The following is a 16,177-nucleotide window of genomic DNA, read 5'->3' as shown; positions in this document are numbered from 1 at the left end:
CTTATCTGTCAGGGGCGGCTTGCGTTACAACAAGCTTGTCTTTCTAAGAACGCCGATCGAAATCACTTGCCACTTTATAGTCCGTGTTTTGTGGTATATACAAACTTCGGTAAGAAGGAACTCATGATTTCACCTGGTATGTAATTCTACCATTACGTATGGACTTTCGACTAATGAATACAGGGCTTGATGGGAAGCTCATTGATTCCTCAATTCCCGTGCCAGGACCTGACGAGCTTCTCGTCCGCGTGGTGGCAGCCGCGGCAAATCCCAAGGATTGGAAAGCATCTGAGCAGCATGGACTTACTTCGAATCCAGGTGATGACATGGCCGGAATCGTGGAAGCCGTCGGTAGCGATGCTTTTGAATTCAAACTAGGGGATCGTGTCGCTGCTTTACACCGTGCCTTCACACCCCATGGAAGTCACAGTGGCAGTTCAAAAGTCTGAATCTAGATTCAACTTCCTGGAAGAAGATCGTTCTGGATTTGTTTGAAATCGGGTTTCTTGATAGTTTAGGTATGACTTTTTGGTTCATCGTTCAACTCGTAGCCAATTGGATGATATTGAACATTTGTCAGGGTGTCAAACATGTGGAACCCAACTCTTAACTGAGCGAAAACAATCTAAATCTTGGAGTAATTCGAGAAATAATCACTGCGCAACATATGCAGCCAAGATAGGTCCATTTTCTCAATCAACTGTCCTCTTCACCTTGAAGTAGCAATGTGAGGGCTGATCGTCGCTGTGGATAGTCCTAACCAAGAACCGGAGCTGTTCCCTCAAGAATATGAAGCATGGATATCCGTCGCATGAGAACCACCTAGCCAGAAAAAAGACAATAGTTCGTCAGATAACATCAAGATTGCTTCAAAAGCTCTATCGCCTCTCGTAATGCCTCTAAAATAGCCCTAGCGTCGGTCGGTTCGGAACTTTCAGAATCGGTCTCATCGGGCTCCCGATCCGAAGATGATTCTGCTAAAGTTACTCCGGCAATCCAGGTGTCAACAGAACTCGGTGCCGTTTCTGACGAAGTAGATTCGGAAAGAGAGAATCTCGGCTCATCGAGGTCCATCCCCGATCGTCGCTGATTCTGCCCCTCAATCTCTGGACCACATTCCAGATCCTTCTGGGTGTTGATGGAACGAAGTAATCCGTTCTACGTACGGTTAGACGATCTTTGTATGGATGAGAAAGGACGGAACATACAAATGCTCAATAGAATCGACATGAGGCACCCCAGGAATATCATCATTGGAAGTAGGATCAAGACTTTTAAGAAGTTTTCGATGCTCTGAGCCGCATAGTGCGCTGCTTGAATAGATAAGAAGAGTAATATCGCCACGGTCAGACATGTCATGAATCCCAGGTTTATGGTCAGGATCCAACGATTCACTCTTGCTGGATTCATTTTGAGAATGCGTTGACGGAAGATAATGTGGCTGGATTATGGAACGAAAGTGTTGAGAGACTGTTGCTAAATTTTCTGTGAATCAGTGGGCTCCCAGGTCTCCTCCGCTACCTAGACTGGTCACTACTATTCCTTTTCTGCCGCATTCTCTGCGTAAAATCGGCTGAGCTATTTCATTATTACAACCAGAAAAGAGTCTACGTCATTCTCCATTTGAGGGCCATGGGTTTTTAGATCATCAATTATTGTTCGGCATTCATACATATCTCTTGAGAAGCGCCGCACAGAACATGACATCAATCAAAGACTACCTCAATGTCCCACACATTTAAGACGTATGAGCGACTCCCCACTGTTAAAAGCTCTGACATGCTACCATGGAGGCTTGCCGTCGGCACATTCCTTCGCCCTTCCAGGGCGATTCTTCCATTGCATGCGAATAGCTTTTTCGCCTGCCACATATGCTTTCAGCAATTCCCTCTGAGCTCAGCTTGGAAAGATTTAAACATTTCCACAAATATATAGCCAAATTCAAGACATATCTGAGGGAATACCCGTAGCATAGCATAGAGCACACAAAGCACTCCAGTCAGCAGCATTGCCTGAAAGCTGCACCATAAAAGAGAATCGAGACTTTTCTCAATGGATGGCATGTTAAGAATTGCGAAGGATAAGACGGTTAAGCGCGGACCAAAAATCTTGAGGAAGGAGAGTCGAAGACTGATTGCCCAGTAGTTATGGTTGGCACAATAAACCTAGTGGACCTTTCCTACAGTAATGCAGTAATACAGTCGTAATCGTTTCTCAAATAGGCCTAGTCAAAGCAATGGCAACCCAACTAGTTGCAAAACACGGGTTAGTGATAACTAGAAGGTCAGGTTGCCTTGATTTATGTATGTAGTTGAGCAAGGAGGATTGCTGCAAGTATATTCTGCAACCATTCAAAAAGAAAACGGTTTTTCGTATCCGCCTCCGCGAAGTGGAGCTCATCAGCCAGGGTTATATCGGCCCTTATAGACGATTTCGATTTGCGCCCAAAGCCTGGTGTCGGACACTATGATGGCTCCAGAAGTTTGAAGCCATGTCAACTTTTCAAAATCATTTTCGGTGGAACAATAGAACAAGAGGTGATACCAATATTCAAGAAAGACCAAAAGACCTTTCTCAAAAGAATATAGGGGATCCATATCCGATTAGATCCTTTCTTTGCTCTCTAAATTCAAAATTTCGAAGTGCTACCTACTGTAACATGACGGTACTTAATCCCTACCGTTGACGCTTGACGTGGTTGAAGTTGATGCTTGATGTTGATGCCATCTGCCGCCGCAGACATCCTAATCCTATTTAGATAACTCGGGTTGATCGGTTGAGGTTATGTAATGAAGATGTTTTTGTGATTGGTCCACATTCATGTCCCTCCACAAATGCCACTTGATGAATATCCATGAAAATAGAGAGAGCAGCAGAGTTACGAGTAACTAGACCCTTTTTCATACTGTCATTCATGTGGTGGTCATTGCCCAAATAGGACTAGTGCGTAGCCCCGACCCCCACCAGCAACGATAAGAAGAATCACGTGGAGATTACCGTCCGCAAAAGGGCAGCCCAGATCACGTGTCGCACTTTAGCGAGGCGCACCACAATTGGACCCAGCAAGGAAGAACACCGCGATCCCCGATTTTCGACCATCACCAAACGCCAACCGACACCTCGTCTGCGCATCCCCCGTCAAGATGCGTACCTACGACGACTCCTTCTCCGGCCAGAAGATCTACCCCGGCAAGGTGCGTTCTTAAATTCACCCCTCGTCGGCGTGTGTGGGAGGAGATTAAACGGGATTTGTGCGATTTCAACCACGACGACCCTCGACGTGACCAACCCACCACCCATTTTCACTTCCGCGACCTACGCCCGCTCGATTCGCAGAAATCTCGTTGCGCACACACACACACACACACGACGTTCATTGCTTGGGTTATTTCGGTTTCGCTAATGCTTTATGTTTTGCTTGTTATAGGGTAAGCTGTACGTCCGTGGCGACAGCAAGATCTTCCGCTTCCAGAATGGCAAGTCCGAGTCGCTCTTCCTCCAACGGAAGAACCCCCGCCGCATCGCCTGGACTGTCCTCTACCGTCGCCAGCACCGCAAGGGTATCTCTGAGGTCCGTTATCAACCCCTCCATTTGGTTTTCGTTCGGAATAGTTGTGGCGGAATACAAAAAGGCCGTCTAATCAGACGCACGATTCGATATCGCGACACTTGAAACAGACGGCGCAAGAGGAGGAAGTGTCTCGATGGCACTATGAATTGTTGGATGGATATCAAATTGGAGATGGAAATGCTGACCGGGTCTTGTTTTCGTCATTATACAGGAGGTCGCCAAGAAGCGCACCCGCCGCGTCGTGAAGCACCAGCGTGCCATCGTCGGTGCCTCCCTCGAGCAGATCAAGGAGCGCCGCACCCAGCGCCCCGAGGCCCGTGAGGCCGCCCGCAAGCAGGCCATCAAGGAGGCCAAGGAGAAGAAGGCTGCCGCCAGCGCTGCCAAGAAGGCTGACAAGGCCAAGACCGCTGCCTCCGCCGCCAAGGGTGGTGCTCAGCGCATCTCCTCCAAGCAGGGTGCCAAGGGCTCTGCCCCCAAGGTCGCCGCCAAGTCTCGCTAAATTTCATGACACGATGACGAGGTCTGGCAATTTGGGGAAAAAGAGAGGTGTTTTTCTTTCTTTCGTGTTGACGGTTTGCGATATGATGGAACTTGCGGAACTCGGGTGCTGGAGTTCGACTGTCTCTATGAGGACAGGGCTACGGGCCAAATCACTTTTTTACCCTTGATTCTGGAACACTGTTATGCAGAAAAATGGGAACTAAAGAATCTACGAAAATTTTCAAACCACCGCAAGAATATTTGCTTCTTCTGTCTCTATGTGTTTGCCTGAGTACCTCGAGACTACTCGTTCACTAGGCTGTTCGGCCTGTTGTATTCTACGATGGACCGGGTCGTAGAGTATCAGATCCCAGATCTGGTAGTGGGATATTTTGCTTATGGGAATTGCAAATTGCAATGGACTGTAGCTGAACAGCAACCAGCTATTCAGTGGGTATCTCGACCATTCATGACGTAGGTTTTATGGAGAAATTGAAGGATCAGCCTGAAATTGTCGATTGCGTTTCCAGAGCCTCTATTAACATCTAAAATCTATCCTGTTCCGCCTTGGCGAATATTCATCCATTCCTGGGAATTCAACATCTACTTGACTCCACAAAAGCACTATCGTACAAACAGCATGGTCTTGCAAGACCACGACTATCAACACTTCTGCTGCCATGGTAGCCAGGGTATGTTCAAACGAACCGAGGTCAATGACTTGGCGTATGCTGAGGATCGATCGCTCTGAACCATCGGGGAACGATAGTTGCACATCCACTGCGACTGACCCAGTCGTGTTTGCTAACCCCGGTAACAAGAGGCGGCTGATTTTGCTCTTTTTTCATAAATATAACTGTGCTATGCACCAAGTGCAAGCCCTGTCGGGCTGGTTATTCGAATGCCCTAAACGCCAGTAACCCCAAACCCGAAAAGAAGTTGACACTGAATACTTGTAAAGCCCACTCAGTAGTAGTGAGCCATCTCCAGACCAGCCCGCTTGAAGCCGCACTTGACGTAGAAGCCCTCGTTGGCTTCGGAGCAATCAAGGATGCTCTACACGATAGTTAGTTTGTGTCCCTCCAAGAAAGAAGAGCACGCAAATAAACGACGAAAAAGCACGGGAAAAAAGGGGGAAATTACCTTGTAGCAGCCAACCTTCTCAGCAACAAAGTCCAAGGCCTGAATAATCCGCAGACCCAACTTCTTGCCCTGCTGGTTCTTCTCCACCGCAATATCCTCAATGTGGCCCACCATGCCAAGCGAGTGAATGAACTTGCGCTCCACGATCAAGCTACCAGTACCGACGATGTTGTCCTGGCCGTCGCAGACAACCAGCATGTAGTATTCGTCATTGCGGGAAGCGATCCAGTCGTAGCGCTGGTCCCATGCTTCCTCGCTGATCTCGCCGACGGTCGTCAGCACGCGCAGGACATCCAGGTAGCCGCGCTTGTAGTCGGAGCGGCGCAGGGGGCGAATGGTATAGTCTGTTGGCAAAATGGAGATAATCTCGGGGGAGATCAGGGAGGAAGGGAAGAGGGGGCCGTCATTCTCGATGTCCACGGGGATGACGGTGGAGTTCATGATGGGCTTGGTGGGTTCGGGGATGGTGGTAGCTGCGACGGCGGGAGTGGTCATTGTGTTTTATGATGATTTGTATATTGAAGAGTGAGTCCTCGGGAAGTCGATTGGGAGTGGAAGAGAGAGAAGGGAGAAAAGTCGGGGGGAAGAGGAATTGCGATCGCAGTGGGTTTTTGTGTTGATCGGGTCAGGGGAGGGGCGAATGGTTTGAAACGGCGGGGTGTTAGCGCAAGGGAGATCGACCACCGATTGAGGGGATAATAGACAGTTTCTTGGAGGCAATTGAACTGGAAGGAAGGGAGAACGGAGGATAGAAAATGTTCAGAAGGTCAAAAAGTAAATTGAAAGCCAGCGAGAAGAAAAAAGAATCAACAACAATCAATGTTAGAAACGGTCCCACGGTTCAGGTGGCTGAGACTGAGACAGAGAGTGGCTCGTGCAATTGTTGCTATTAATATACAGCGACTTACTCAGTACCAATGCCGACGGTTCAATTCCACAGAACATTATAGTAACTAGTTAGCATATTTAAGAGCCATTTTTAAGAACATTATTCCCGGTATAAGCGATATATGGGATGGACGACAGACATGTCATAGTCCTTTAGCCCCGAGGAATTCTCGTCTCCTACTGTCCAGCTACCATACAGCTACCATAACCCTGTCGAGACCATCGCATTATACCCCACATAGCACTTGCAGGTAAAGGAAGCTAAGTCAGGCCAATGAATTTTGACTGACTGGCTGATAGCAAAGCAAGACTCCCTCGATTGATCACACCTTCCTTCCAAGGTGTGAAATGTTGAGAGCGCCTAGTTTGAAGGCATTGGAATAGCAATCTGCCCCGGCACAAGTGTTCCCACCAGATTAATCCTTCCTCCTGTAAAGGATGAATACAGGGAGAACGGAAGAAGTCGAAATCGACTAGATCGCCAATTCGTAAATGATCCCCGTTCCTGACCCTGACTTTCGCTTCTGTGTATGCGGTTCCTTGTACTAGCCCTCCTTCATTCTCCACTAGCCCGATACAAGATCGAGGAGGCTGCTGAAACAATATTAGAGTCCAATTAGCTTCTTTTCGGAGAAAACGTTGTCATCCCGAGGATCAAACGGTGGTATCTCGATCTCTCTAATATTCGGTGCTCCGACGCGTTGTGCCTGTTTTGGGCAGAACCATGGTCATATATGCTTTTCTAGTAATGGGTTGCGACTACCTGGTGTCCCGCGTGGGAGAGTGCATCTCACGGGCTTGAAGAATAGGGTGGCTTGTAGATCGGCCGAGTCTTGAAGTAGATCATGCCATCGATGGCACACTCTTTGGGCCGATGTGAGTAATGTGTGCATATCGGTCTGGTTAAAATCATTTCCAGGATCTCGGTTATCAAGAAGACATTATGCGGCTCTGTTGAAGCCATAATCTCAAAAGCCAGTAGAATTGGAGTATGCGATGATTCGAAGACGGTGGAACAAAGGCGATAGCCTACCTTGAGGGCCGGCAACTTTGCGGTTTACGTTCGTCATCAAGTCAGACAGACGCCGACTTGGTGTTGGCACTTCCTATAAAGGGCAAGCTCTGTTACCTAGTTAGTTATGTGCCTCAACATGTAGTCACTAGTCACCCGTACTAGACCCCGGCCCGTACCAAACTGACGTCGGTCATGTTTCTTCTAAGGTGCGGTCTTGTACATGGTGGTATCTACACGCTACCAAGCAATTCACACTCTCGGCTAGTAACCCAACTAAAAAGCTACCCTACGGCGACGAACAAGATTAAATTAGATGCAAAAGTAAAATTTTCAGTATACAAAGCCTATCAAGACTTGTTTATAGTAGCACAGAGTTTCGGACACACCACACCGCCGTGCGATCCGTTTATTTCTTCTCCTTGGGAGCCAGCATCAGCTCGGGGCGGACGTGCTGGTCAAACTCCTCGGAGCTGAGAGCCTTGAGTTCCATGGCGCTCTCCTTCAGGGTGATACCCTTCTTGTGGGCGTTCTTGGCCACCTTGGAGGCCATGTCGTAGCCAATGACGGGGTTCAGGCAGGTCACGAGCATCAGACTAAAGCAAGAAAGGTTAGAGTTTTGTATTATCGAACAAAGGGGTTGCAGAAGAATGGAAAGGGTGCGAAATAAGGGGAAATGGGATGAAACATACCTCTCGTGCAGGAGAGAGTTGATGCGGGTCTCGTTGGCCTCGAGGCCCTCAACCAAGTGGAGGCGGAAGCTGTCCATGCCGTCGGACAGGATACGCACGCTGTGGAGCAGGTTGCGGATCATGACGGGCTTGAAGACGTTCAGCTCGAACTGGCCGTTCATGCCACCGATGGTAGCAGCGACGTGGTTACCCATCACCTGGGCGCAGACCATGGTCAGGGACTCGCACTGGGTGGGGTTGACCTTGCCGGGCATGATGGAAGAGCCGGGCTCGTTCTCGGGCAGGATCAGCTCGCCGAGACCGCAGCGGGGGCCGGAACCGAGGTAGCGGACATCCTGGGCGATCTTGAAGAGAGAGCCAGCAAGAGTGTTGAGGGAACCGGAGGCCTCGACAATGGAGTCGTGGGCAGCAAGGACCTCGAACTTGTTGGGGGCGGTCTTGAACTCGGTGCCGGTCATCTTGGTGATCTCGGCAGCGACGGCCTCGTCGAAGCCCTTGAAGGTGTTCAGACCAGTACCAACGGCGGTACCACCCTGAGCAAGGAAGCGCAGGTGGGGGATGGAAGCCTGCACACGCTCAATGTTGCGGTCGAGCTGGGCAACGTAGCCGGAGAACTCCTGGCCCAGAGTGAGAGGGGTGGCATCCTGCAAGTGAGTACGGCCGATCTTAATCAACTTGTCCCACTTCTCAACCTTGACCTGCAGAGCGTCGCGCAGCTTCTGGAGCGAGGGCAACAGGGTGTTCTCAAGCTCGAGGACGGCGGCAATGTGCATAACGGTGGGGAAGGAGTCGTTGGAGGAGGCGGACATGTTGACGTGGTCGTTAGGGTGGACGGGCTTCTTGGTGCCCATGGTGCCGCCCAGAATCTCAATAGCGCGGTTGGAGATGACCTCGTTGGAGTTCATGTTGGACTGGGTGCCGGAGCCGGTCTGCCAGACAACAAGAGGGAAGTGATCCAGCAGCTTACCCTCGGCAACCTCAGCGGCGGCCTGCTTGATGGCCTCACCGATCTTGGGGTCTGTTGTAGAAGACTGAAAGTCAGTAACCTTGGATCTGGACTCCAAACACTGCCGTATGATGCAGGCATTACTCACCAAGGCCGTACTTCATGTTGACAGTAGCGGCGGCACCCTTGAGGATACCGAAAGCCTTGACGACGGGGGCAGGCATGCGGTCCTGGGGCTGGTTGATGTCGAAGTTGCCCAGGGAGCTGGTTCCCATTTGCATATCAGCTTTCCTCCGCTCATTGTGTATATCCATATTCGCTATCGAGTTCGTTCGGGGTTCGTCTTACCGCTGGGTCTGGGCACCCCCAGTACTTGTCTCCAGGGACCTATATCGCAAAACCAAGGTTAGCTATTTTATGATGGTACGATGAGGGGCAGTTTTAACAAATGTCACTCACCTGGATTTCACCAAAGGCATCGCTTTCAGTGCGGGAAGCAGTAGACTAGATTCTGCGCATCAGTAAACCCAGTCCCGATAGCTGTTGAGCGCCGCGTTCCTTACCATGTTGACGGTGGTGCTGAAGGCTCTCTTGTTGTTGTTGATGAGCTGAAGACGGGGGAATTGGCCGAACTGGCGGCTATTGGAGCTCAGAGCCCGGCTAGCAAAGACCGGGGAACGAGCAGCAACCGACAGAGCGCTGCGGGCTGCGGGGTTGGCAGCTCTGGCCGCATGTGTTAGGGTGGCCATCGAGCGCACCGCGGCTCGGGAGGAAGCAGGGTTCATTGTGACCGTGGAAATGTGTATTTGGCTGGTGATGGACAAGGAAAGGCGTAAACAGGCCCAATTGGCTCGCGCAGAGGCGTCTGTGATGGACAAGAAGGGGATCGGGACCGCGAGTTCTCCTTTAAAAACGAGAAGCAGAACAAAAAGTTGAGATTCGCCCTGGCGACTCCGTTGAGTCCAGCCGAAACTTCCCGGTATCCGGATGACCGAGCAACGCCCGATGCCCGAGTTCAACTGCCGGTAATTTTCGTAGAGTCAGGTATGGTATGGTCACAGCTCTTATACATTCACCCCGTCACTTTCCCACATAAAACACAACAGCCAAGAACTAGACTGTCTATCAGATCAGAGATCAGATAACAACTCAATTCTAATCTATGACCTTACAACATTGTACTCCGTGCTTACAAGACGCAGCCTGGCTCAAAAGTCCATTCCCTGGATTCGTCTGCTAATGACCATACCTAGCTGAACCTTTCTCCTTCCATCGCCATAGAGCGAGCTCCCCCAGATCTGGCCCTCTACGCTAGAAGCTCCCGCTTCAGCGCAGCGACCACAAGGACATTGTACTCAAGCCCGCTGTCCAAGATCCCATCCAATACAGCAAATGTGTGCGGAACGCGACGAAACTGGTTGATATCGACTCGATTACCGGCAGACTTGAGCTTGTAGGCGTAAAGCTCGCCTTCGTCGCACAAAGGATCCAGCTCCGCTGTTGACACTAGTGCCGGAGCCAGGTTCGCAAAGTTTGGTGCAAGAAAGGGCGAAATCTTCCAGTCCTGCAAGGGATCATTGAGATTGAGCTCTTCAGTCTAGGGGTATCACAAGCCGATACTTACATCTGCAGACGGTGCTGGTCGAGGCACTCCGAGGTAATGCCGGTGAAAGTACGCCATTCGCGCAGCTGGAAGGGCTGCCGTGAACTCCATCTCCCGGTACGAATCGTACGGGGAGCCTGCACGATCGAATTGACCCTCGGCGGTAAAGGTGCTATTAAAATCGCAGATGGGAACGGTCAATATCTGAAGCCGTAGAGGGATACCCGCATCGCGACAGAAATGAGCCAAAACCGCGGCCATATTGCCTCCAGCAGATGCACCGCCCACGGCGAATCGGTCAGGGTCAAGATTGAACTCTTCTGCTTTCTGGGAACGAATCTAGTTCTGGGAGTTAGCCTGGTAGCCATAAGATTGGAAATTCTCTGTCGTATCTCACCCAGTTGAATGCAGCCCAGCAGTCGTCCAAGGGAATCGGAAAGCGATGCTCAGGTGCAAGCCGATAGTCCACGTCGAATGCAACAAGGTCTCCATCAAGGCGATGAACAATCATTTTGCAAAAGTCGTGATCGACCTCCAGGCCTCCGAACACCCATCCACCTCCGTGGAAGTTCACATAGGCCGCTCTCTTCTGTGGCTGGCCGTGCTCATCTTTCTTGGGCTCCGGTTCAAAGATTCGAATGGTGATCTCTCCTCCCTCCACTGGACACTTTTTCTCTGAGATGCAATAGACATCCGGGCCACGGTCACGCCCATAGGAGATCGTGTAGCGGGCTGGGTTCTTTCGGAACTCTTCGATGGGTACTTCATGGGTATGCAGACGGCCCGCGTTGTGCTTGTTGTAGAAAATGATGTAGTCAGGGTCAAACCGATACAGCAGTTCTGCAGGAATGCTGTTATGAAGTGGCTGGAGGATATCCCGTGCCCTCCAGCGATGCAGAGCTTGGTTGCGTGCTGGGGGTGTATCTTCAGTATCTTCAGCCATGATGAAGGTGCGTGTAGGATCGAGAGTACAGGACTTTTGGAGATTCCCTAAAAAGCCCGCTACACGAGTGGTCGATTCGTCGTCGATTGTGAGGGGAAGGAGCTATTAGGCACATCACTACTGACAGCCTAATTGGATCATTGCTAAGGTGGTACAACCTGCAGCGCGGGGCCATGCCGCTGTCATTATGCCCGTACAACGAGTGTCCATGGCCAGAATAACAAACGGAAATGAGAAAGTTCAAGGAATTAATTTTGCGTTTATGTAGCTAGGTCGGTTTACGGAGCCTTGATCGGTCTTCCAAATTCAATTAGGCCGTTCCTCCGGTTCCTGCATCGTTCCAGGGCTCTTTCCACACTGTGCTGTCCCGCGACATTGATGTTGTGGTGGAATGGAAACACGGATCTTTTTGGAATGAGCTTTATAACACCTGGTTCTGTTTGCTGATCATGTAGGTGTGGAGGTGTGGAATGAGGCAGGTTATTTTTTGTGGTATTGCAGTAGATACCTACCTACGGATACCAGATGTTGGTGAATATATATCGAGTGAACCAAGTCCACAAATGTACATCATTAAATTCCATGCGCCGAATCTATAACCTATCTTTCTCAAAGATTGGGCAAGAAGTAGGACTTCTAATAGAAAATCCAGTGACTCTACTAATAAAAACTCGGTTGTCTAAAATAACAACCTACCAGTTATAGGTCGTGAAACAGCTCATTGGGCATGACCACCGCGCAGTCGGAAAAACCCCGAATCAACATCAATAATCCATGTGGCAAGGCCTTAAAACCGAGAAGCGAGTGTATGAGAATAATGAAAAAGAAGAAGCGGGTCAAAACTGGACTGGAGGCATGGTACTAGAGTACCTATAGTATGTCTCTACCTAATATCGTTGGGCGGACCTTCCACGACTAGAATAGTCCACAAGGTAACGACATACCCTAGAAAAAGCTGTAAGAGCCCTGTTTAGTATTTTGAATGATATCCTTGTCTATAGTTCCTATCAAAGGTAAAAAAGAGGCCTGAGGGCCACCAGGCAGAGTGAAGTCAGCATGCATAAGCTGACGTCCCACGCTTATCTGAAACCTTAACCCCAGGATCTGCTGGAACTAGTGCAAGCTTTTATCTTTTATTTCATCCGTCATCATCATCACTGGCAAGGCTATCAACGGCATTTTGGACCTCGTGACAACCTCAAGCACTCGATGAAAACCCTGATTGATGAAAGAAGATGGAATACCGCTATTAAGCGGTTCTTCCCGCGGGGCAACAAAACTGCCGGGGAGGAGTAGGACAGCCCTGCGATATCGGGTTGACTCAGCGCCTCGACCGATCTCCGAATCTGTCACCAAACTTATACTTCGCAATTCTTTTCCGCAACGCGACCAATTCTTACGAGACCAACTGAAACGAGACCTGTCCCATTACGATTCCCATTCCCGCTCAAAATTACACGATGGCCAAGCCTGTTCCTACCCGCCTGACCGTGGCCCCGGTGCCTCCGGACGAGATCTTCGCTTTGAATGCCGCCTACTTTGCCGATACCTACCCACAGAAGGTCAGCCTGGGCGTGGGCGTGTACCGCACCGATGATGGAAAGCCCTGGCCCCTGCCAGTCGTTCAGAAGGCTGAGAAGGAACTGGCCGAGGAGGACGATCTCATGCGACATGAATACACCGCGATCGAGGGCGATATCCCTTTCTTGCCAATTGCGCGGGACTTGATGTTTGGATTCACAGGAGAACAGAGTGAAGAGGAGGCCAAGGCACGCATCGCTACCGTACAGACCGTCGCTGGTACCGGTGCCAATCACCTGGGTGCCCTGTTCCTCGCCCACCACATGAAGCCCCCCACTGTCTGGTTGTCCAACCCCTCGTGGGCCAACCATATGACTATCTGGGAGCTGGCTGGCGTGCCGCGCAAGACCTACCCCTACTACCATGCTGCGACGCGGTCCTTCGACTTCGAGGGCATGATGTCGACTCTGGAGCACGAGGCCCAGGAGGGCGATGTCATTCTGTTGCATGCCTGCGCACACAACCCCACCGGCCTGGACCCGAACAAGGAGCAGTGGATTGCCATCGCCGACCTGTGCGAGCGCAAGAAGCTTTTCCCCTTCTTCGACTCTGCCTACCAGGGCTTTGCTTCGGGTTCCGTCGAAGAGGATGCCTGGGCGGTGCGTTACTTCTTCAATAACAAGCCCGACATGGAGATGTGTGTGGCGCAGAGTTTCTCCAAGAACTTTGGTCTATACGGTCAGCGTGTTGGTGCTTACCACTACGTGACCAATCGTAATGCTACCGTTATCCGCGACGTTATCGTTAACAACCTTTGCCACTTGATTCGTGGCGAGTTCTCCATGGGTCCCCGTATTGGCTGCAGCATTGTGAAGAAGATCTTGACCAATGATGAGTTGGTGGCCGATTGGCACCGCGATCTGCAGGTCATGAGCTCGCGCATCAAGTCCATGCGCCAGGCCCTCTATAACGAGCTTGTTCGTCTGAAGACCCCCGGCACCTGGGAGCATATTATTGAGCAGGTAAGTTTTTGTCTCATGTACTCGGTTCTCTGGCAATTTGCTGATTTATTTAAAAGAACGGCATGTTTTCCTACACTGGTCTTACCCCCAAGCAAGTCTACGCCCTCAAGGACAAGTACCACGTCTACCTGCTCAAGTCTGGCCGCGCCTCCATTAGTGGTTGTAAGTTTTGCCACCCTGGTTCCCCACACTATCAATACTAATATGAATGATTTTAGTGAGCAAGAAGAACGTCGCGTACGTGGCCCAAGCCATTGACGACGTGGTGCGCAACGTGCTGTAGACAAACATAAGTTTAGGACGTGATTCGATTGCACAGCGTTGCTCGGAGGGAGGGGTCTCTGTGGCCTTGTTTTTCGCATAAAAGCCTTACTTTTCCCTCGACATTTGAACATACATTGGGAGGGTACGGAGTATTCAGTGCTCGTTTACGACTGTTGATGATAGAATTCATATAGAATGACAACTACTCAAAGTTCTCACCCGGCTAAGTAGGAAGTATGAGGGGATGGTTGATGTCCAATCGCATTAGAAAAAGGCTATCTACTATACAAAAGAGCAACAAGAGACAAGATCAGGAGCGGGCATCGATACTCATAATGAAGCCCCGCCCTGGAACAGAAAGCGCCCAAACTCAATAGCATGATCCTGTACTGGATATAATCGTAGACGTGCCGTGAGAGACAGAAGGGGGAGAGGATGCAAGGACCCTAGAGTGGCACTTCGTTGAAATCACCCTCGCCCTCCTTGCCTTTACCCTTATCATGACCTGTGTGCTCGAAGTCTCCCTCGGGCATATGCTGTGGAAGGGTGTTCGGGTTGCTTGTTGTCTCATCTCCCCCAGTCTTCTCATCTAAACTTTCTGCATCCCCATTCTGTTGTGCCGATTCGTCTGCGTCGTCAGACTCGTCCTTTGGAGGTGGAGGGGGAGGTGTCTCCTCTTCGTCTTCTGATCCAACTTCCTCGGCTTGTGCTTGCGGCTGGCCGCTCATCTCGCCACCAGGGAACGGTGTGAGAGGCGGCTCAACCGCGGCGGGATCTTCCTCAGTGATTGGTGGCTGGGGACTAGGTCTGACCTGATTGACAGTGGAAGTTGTAGACATGGTTGAGGTGGTCCGTTGGTGAGAGGAGCCGTGAAGTGTACCAAGTTTGCGCGCCTTGGGGTCCGCATTGAGATAGTAATCACGCACGCCAACAATTGTTCCCTCAGACTCGCACGCATCCACCCATTCGGGTACAACGACCGGGATGTTCATCTCCACGGCCTTCTCCCAGAGCTGTCCTCGTCCCTCCGCACAGACAAAGTGGGTGGTATCGATGCGAACAGAGTCGATCATCTTGCCTCCAATACGATCCAATGCATGTCCAAGAGCCTCCTTGCGCTGTGGGTCGAGAACACCAGCGGTCACAGTGATACCGGATAGGTCGGTCATCTTGTGCGTCCGGCACGTCAACTTCTCCGACTGGTAGGTGCCAGCGGTTGTGCGCAAGACGAGGTGGAATGTGTACTCATGGTGAACGGCGAGACCACTGATCTTAGTGCTGCGCGTCTCGAGGGGGCGGGGTATCGAGCCTGCCTTGGAGCCGTTGCGATAGAGGGAGAGCGATTTCAGGGACGCAGTTGCTAGGTCGATTGGATCCCATTCGAGGACAAGGGAGGTCTGGGTAGCATTTCGCAGGCGAAGGATGGGAGGAGAGGGGGTTTTGACACCGTAGGTATTCAGGATGCGCTTCTGGAGAGATTGGAAGGCGGATGCGTTGGTTGTCTCAGCCGCATGGTTGCGCGCAACGGTAATGTCAACAATGCTGCCGGAGGAGATCCCGTTGGGAAGAAGGACAGAGGGGAATTCAATCTGCGTAGAAAAAGCTATCTTAGCGAGCCATTGAGATGATTTGCCTGGCGCAGGGCGCAGAATCGCAGACGAGACCCTTCGTGTTTGGGAGTCTAGGCCACCAGGGGTTGGGAGCTTACCAGGCGGTTGTCCTCGGTCAAGAGGACTGCGACGCCCGCGTCCACCTTGCCAACAGTCAGGGAGACCAGCATGGTGAATGAGAGTCTGGAGGAATGAAATGAGATGGAGGTGGTTGTCGGAGATGAAGGAGACTCGGTGTTCAAAGCCCCGTTGTCCGCCAGATCGGCACTTAGCGAGGCTTGACGCGGCGGGAGCTAAGGGACGGCCGCTTCTATATTTACCTTCTCCACCAACAGAAGGAACTGTTACGCGGCGAATACGGAGTAGTTTACAATTAAATGAACCAAGATTGATGATGTTTGAGTTGGAAATTCAAATAAAAACAGAATATTGTATACAGGCTAATCGCAACCACCCAAACGCCATGCAATGATGCTCCCACC

General features: G+C 50.8%; 6 protein-coding genes across 6 annotated transcripts; 2 read left to right on the top strand and 4 right to left on the bottom strand.

Annotated features, from left to right (window-relative positions):
* Window positions 1–3,038: 3,038 nt before the first annotated feature.
* N7473_005210 (60S ribosomal eL24 domain-containing protein) lies at window positions 3,039–4,070 on the top strand (the record flags this gene model as incomplete). The annotated part of the gene is made up of 3 exons (XM_057151150.1): window positions 3,039–3,194; window positions 3,428–3,571; window positions 3,783–4,070. Coding segments are annotated over 3 exons (588 nt in total), but the record flags the coding sequence as incomplete, so codon positions are not given.
* A 947-nt stretch (window positions 4,071–5,017) lies between these two features.
* On the bottom strand, window positions 5,018–5,689 carry gup1 (glucosamine 6-phosphate N-acetyltransferase; the record flags this gene model as incomplete). The annotated part of the gene is made up of 2 exons (XM_057151149.1): window positions 5,018–5,107; window positions 5,195–5,689. The coding sequence occupies 2 exons, from the start codon at window positions 5,687–5,689 to the stop codon at window positions 5,018–5,020; spliced, it is 585 nt and encodes a 194-aa protein (XP_057008954.1).
* Window positions 5,690–7,503: 1,814 nt separating this feature from the next.
* N7473_005208 (class II fumarate hydratase) lies at window positions 7,504–9,517 on the bottom strand (the record flags this gene model as incomplete). The annotated part of the gene is made up of 6 exons (XM_057151148.1): window positions 7,504–7,690; window positions 7,787–8,804; window positions 8,881–8,996; window positions 9,081–9,142; window positions 9,192–9,236; window positions 9,296–9,517. 6 exons carry the CDS (start codon window positions 9,515–9,517, stop codon window positions 7,504–7,506), a joined length of 1,650 nt encoding a protein of 549 aa, XP_057008953.1.
* A 521-nt stretch (window positions 9,518–10,038) lies between these two features.
* N7473_005207 (alpha/beta hydrolase) lies at window positions 10,039–11,278 on the bottom strand (the record flags this gene model as incomplete). Its single annotated transcript, XM_057151147.1, has 3 exons — window positions 10,039–10,296; window positions 10,357–10,674; window positions 10,733–11,278. 3 exons carry the CDS (start codon window positions 11,276–11,278, stop codon window positions 10,039–10,041), a joined length of 1,122 nt encoding a protein of 373 aa, XP_057008952.1.
* Window positions 11,279–12,738: 1,460 nt separating this feature from the next.
* N7473_005206 (putative aspartate transaminase) lies at window positions 12,739–14,104 on the top strand (the record flags this gene model as incomplete). Its single annotated transcript, XM_057151146.1, has 3 exons — window positions 12,739–13,821; window positions 13,878–13,983; window positions 14,040–14,104. The coding sequence occupies 3 exons, from the start codon at window positions 12,739–12,741 to the stop codon at window positions 14,102–14,104; spliced, it is 1,254 nt and encodes a 417-aa protein (XP_057008951.1).
* A 223-nt stretch (window positions 14,105–14,327) lies between these two features.
* On the bottom strand, window positions 14,328–15,944 carry N7473_005205 (putative chitin biosynthesis protein (Chs5)). The gene is made up of 2 exons (XM_057151145.1): window positions 15,794–15,944; window positions 14,328–15,674 (listed from the first exon to the last, which is right to left on the bottom strand). The coding sequence occupies exons 1-2, from the start codon at window positions 15,863–15,865 to the stop codon at window positions 14,532–14,534; spliced, it is 1,215 nt and encodes a 404-aa protein (XP_057008950.1). The 5' UTR covers window positions 15,866–15,944; the 3' UTR covers window positions 14,328–14,531.
* Window positions 15,945–16,177: the final 233 nt, after the last annotated feature.

Source organism: Penicillium subrubescens, assembly GCF_028828155.1.
Source record: "Penicillium subrubescens strain IBT 31985 chromosome Unknown utg000004l_segment0_segment0, whole genome shotgun sequence".
Classification (NCBI taxonomy): Eukaryota; Fungi; Ascomycota; class Eurotiomycetes; order Eurotiales; family Aspergillaceae; genus Penicillium; species Penicillium subrubescens.
This window is presented reverse-complemented; position numbering and strand designations above follow the sequence as displayed.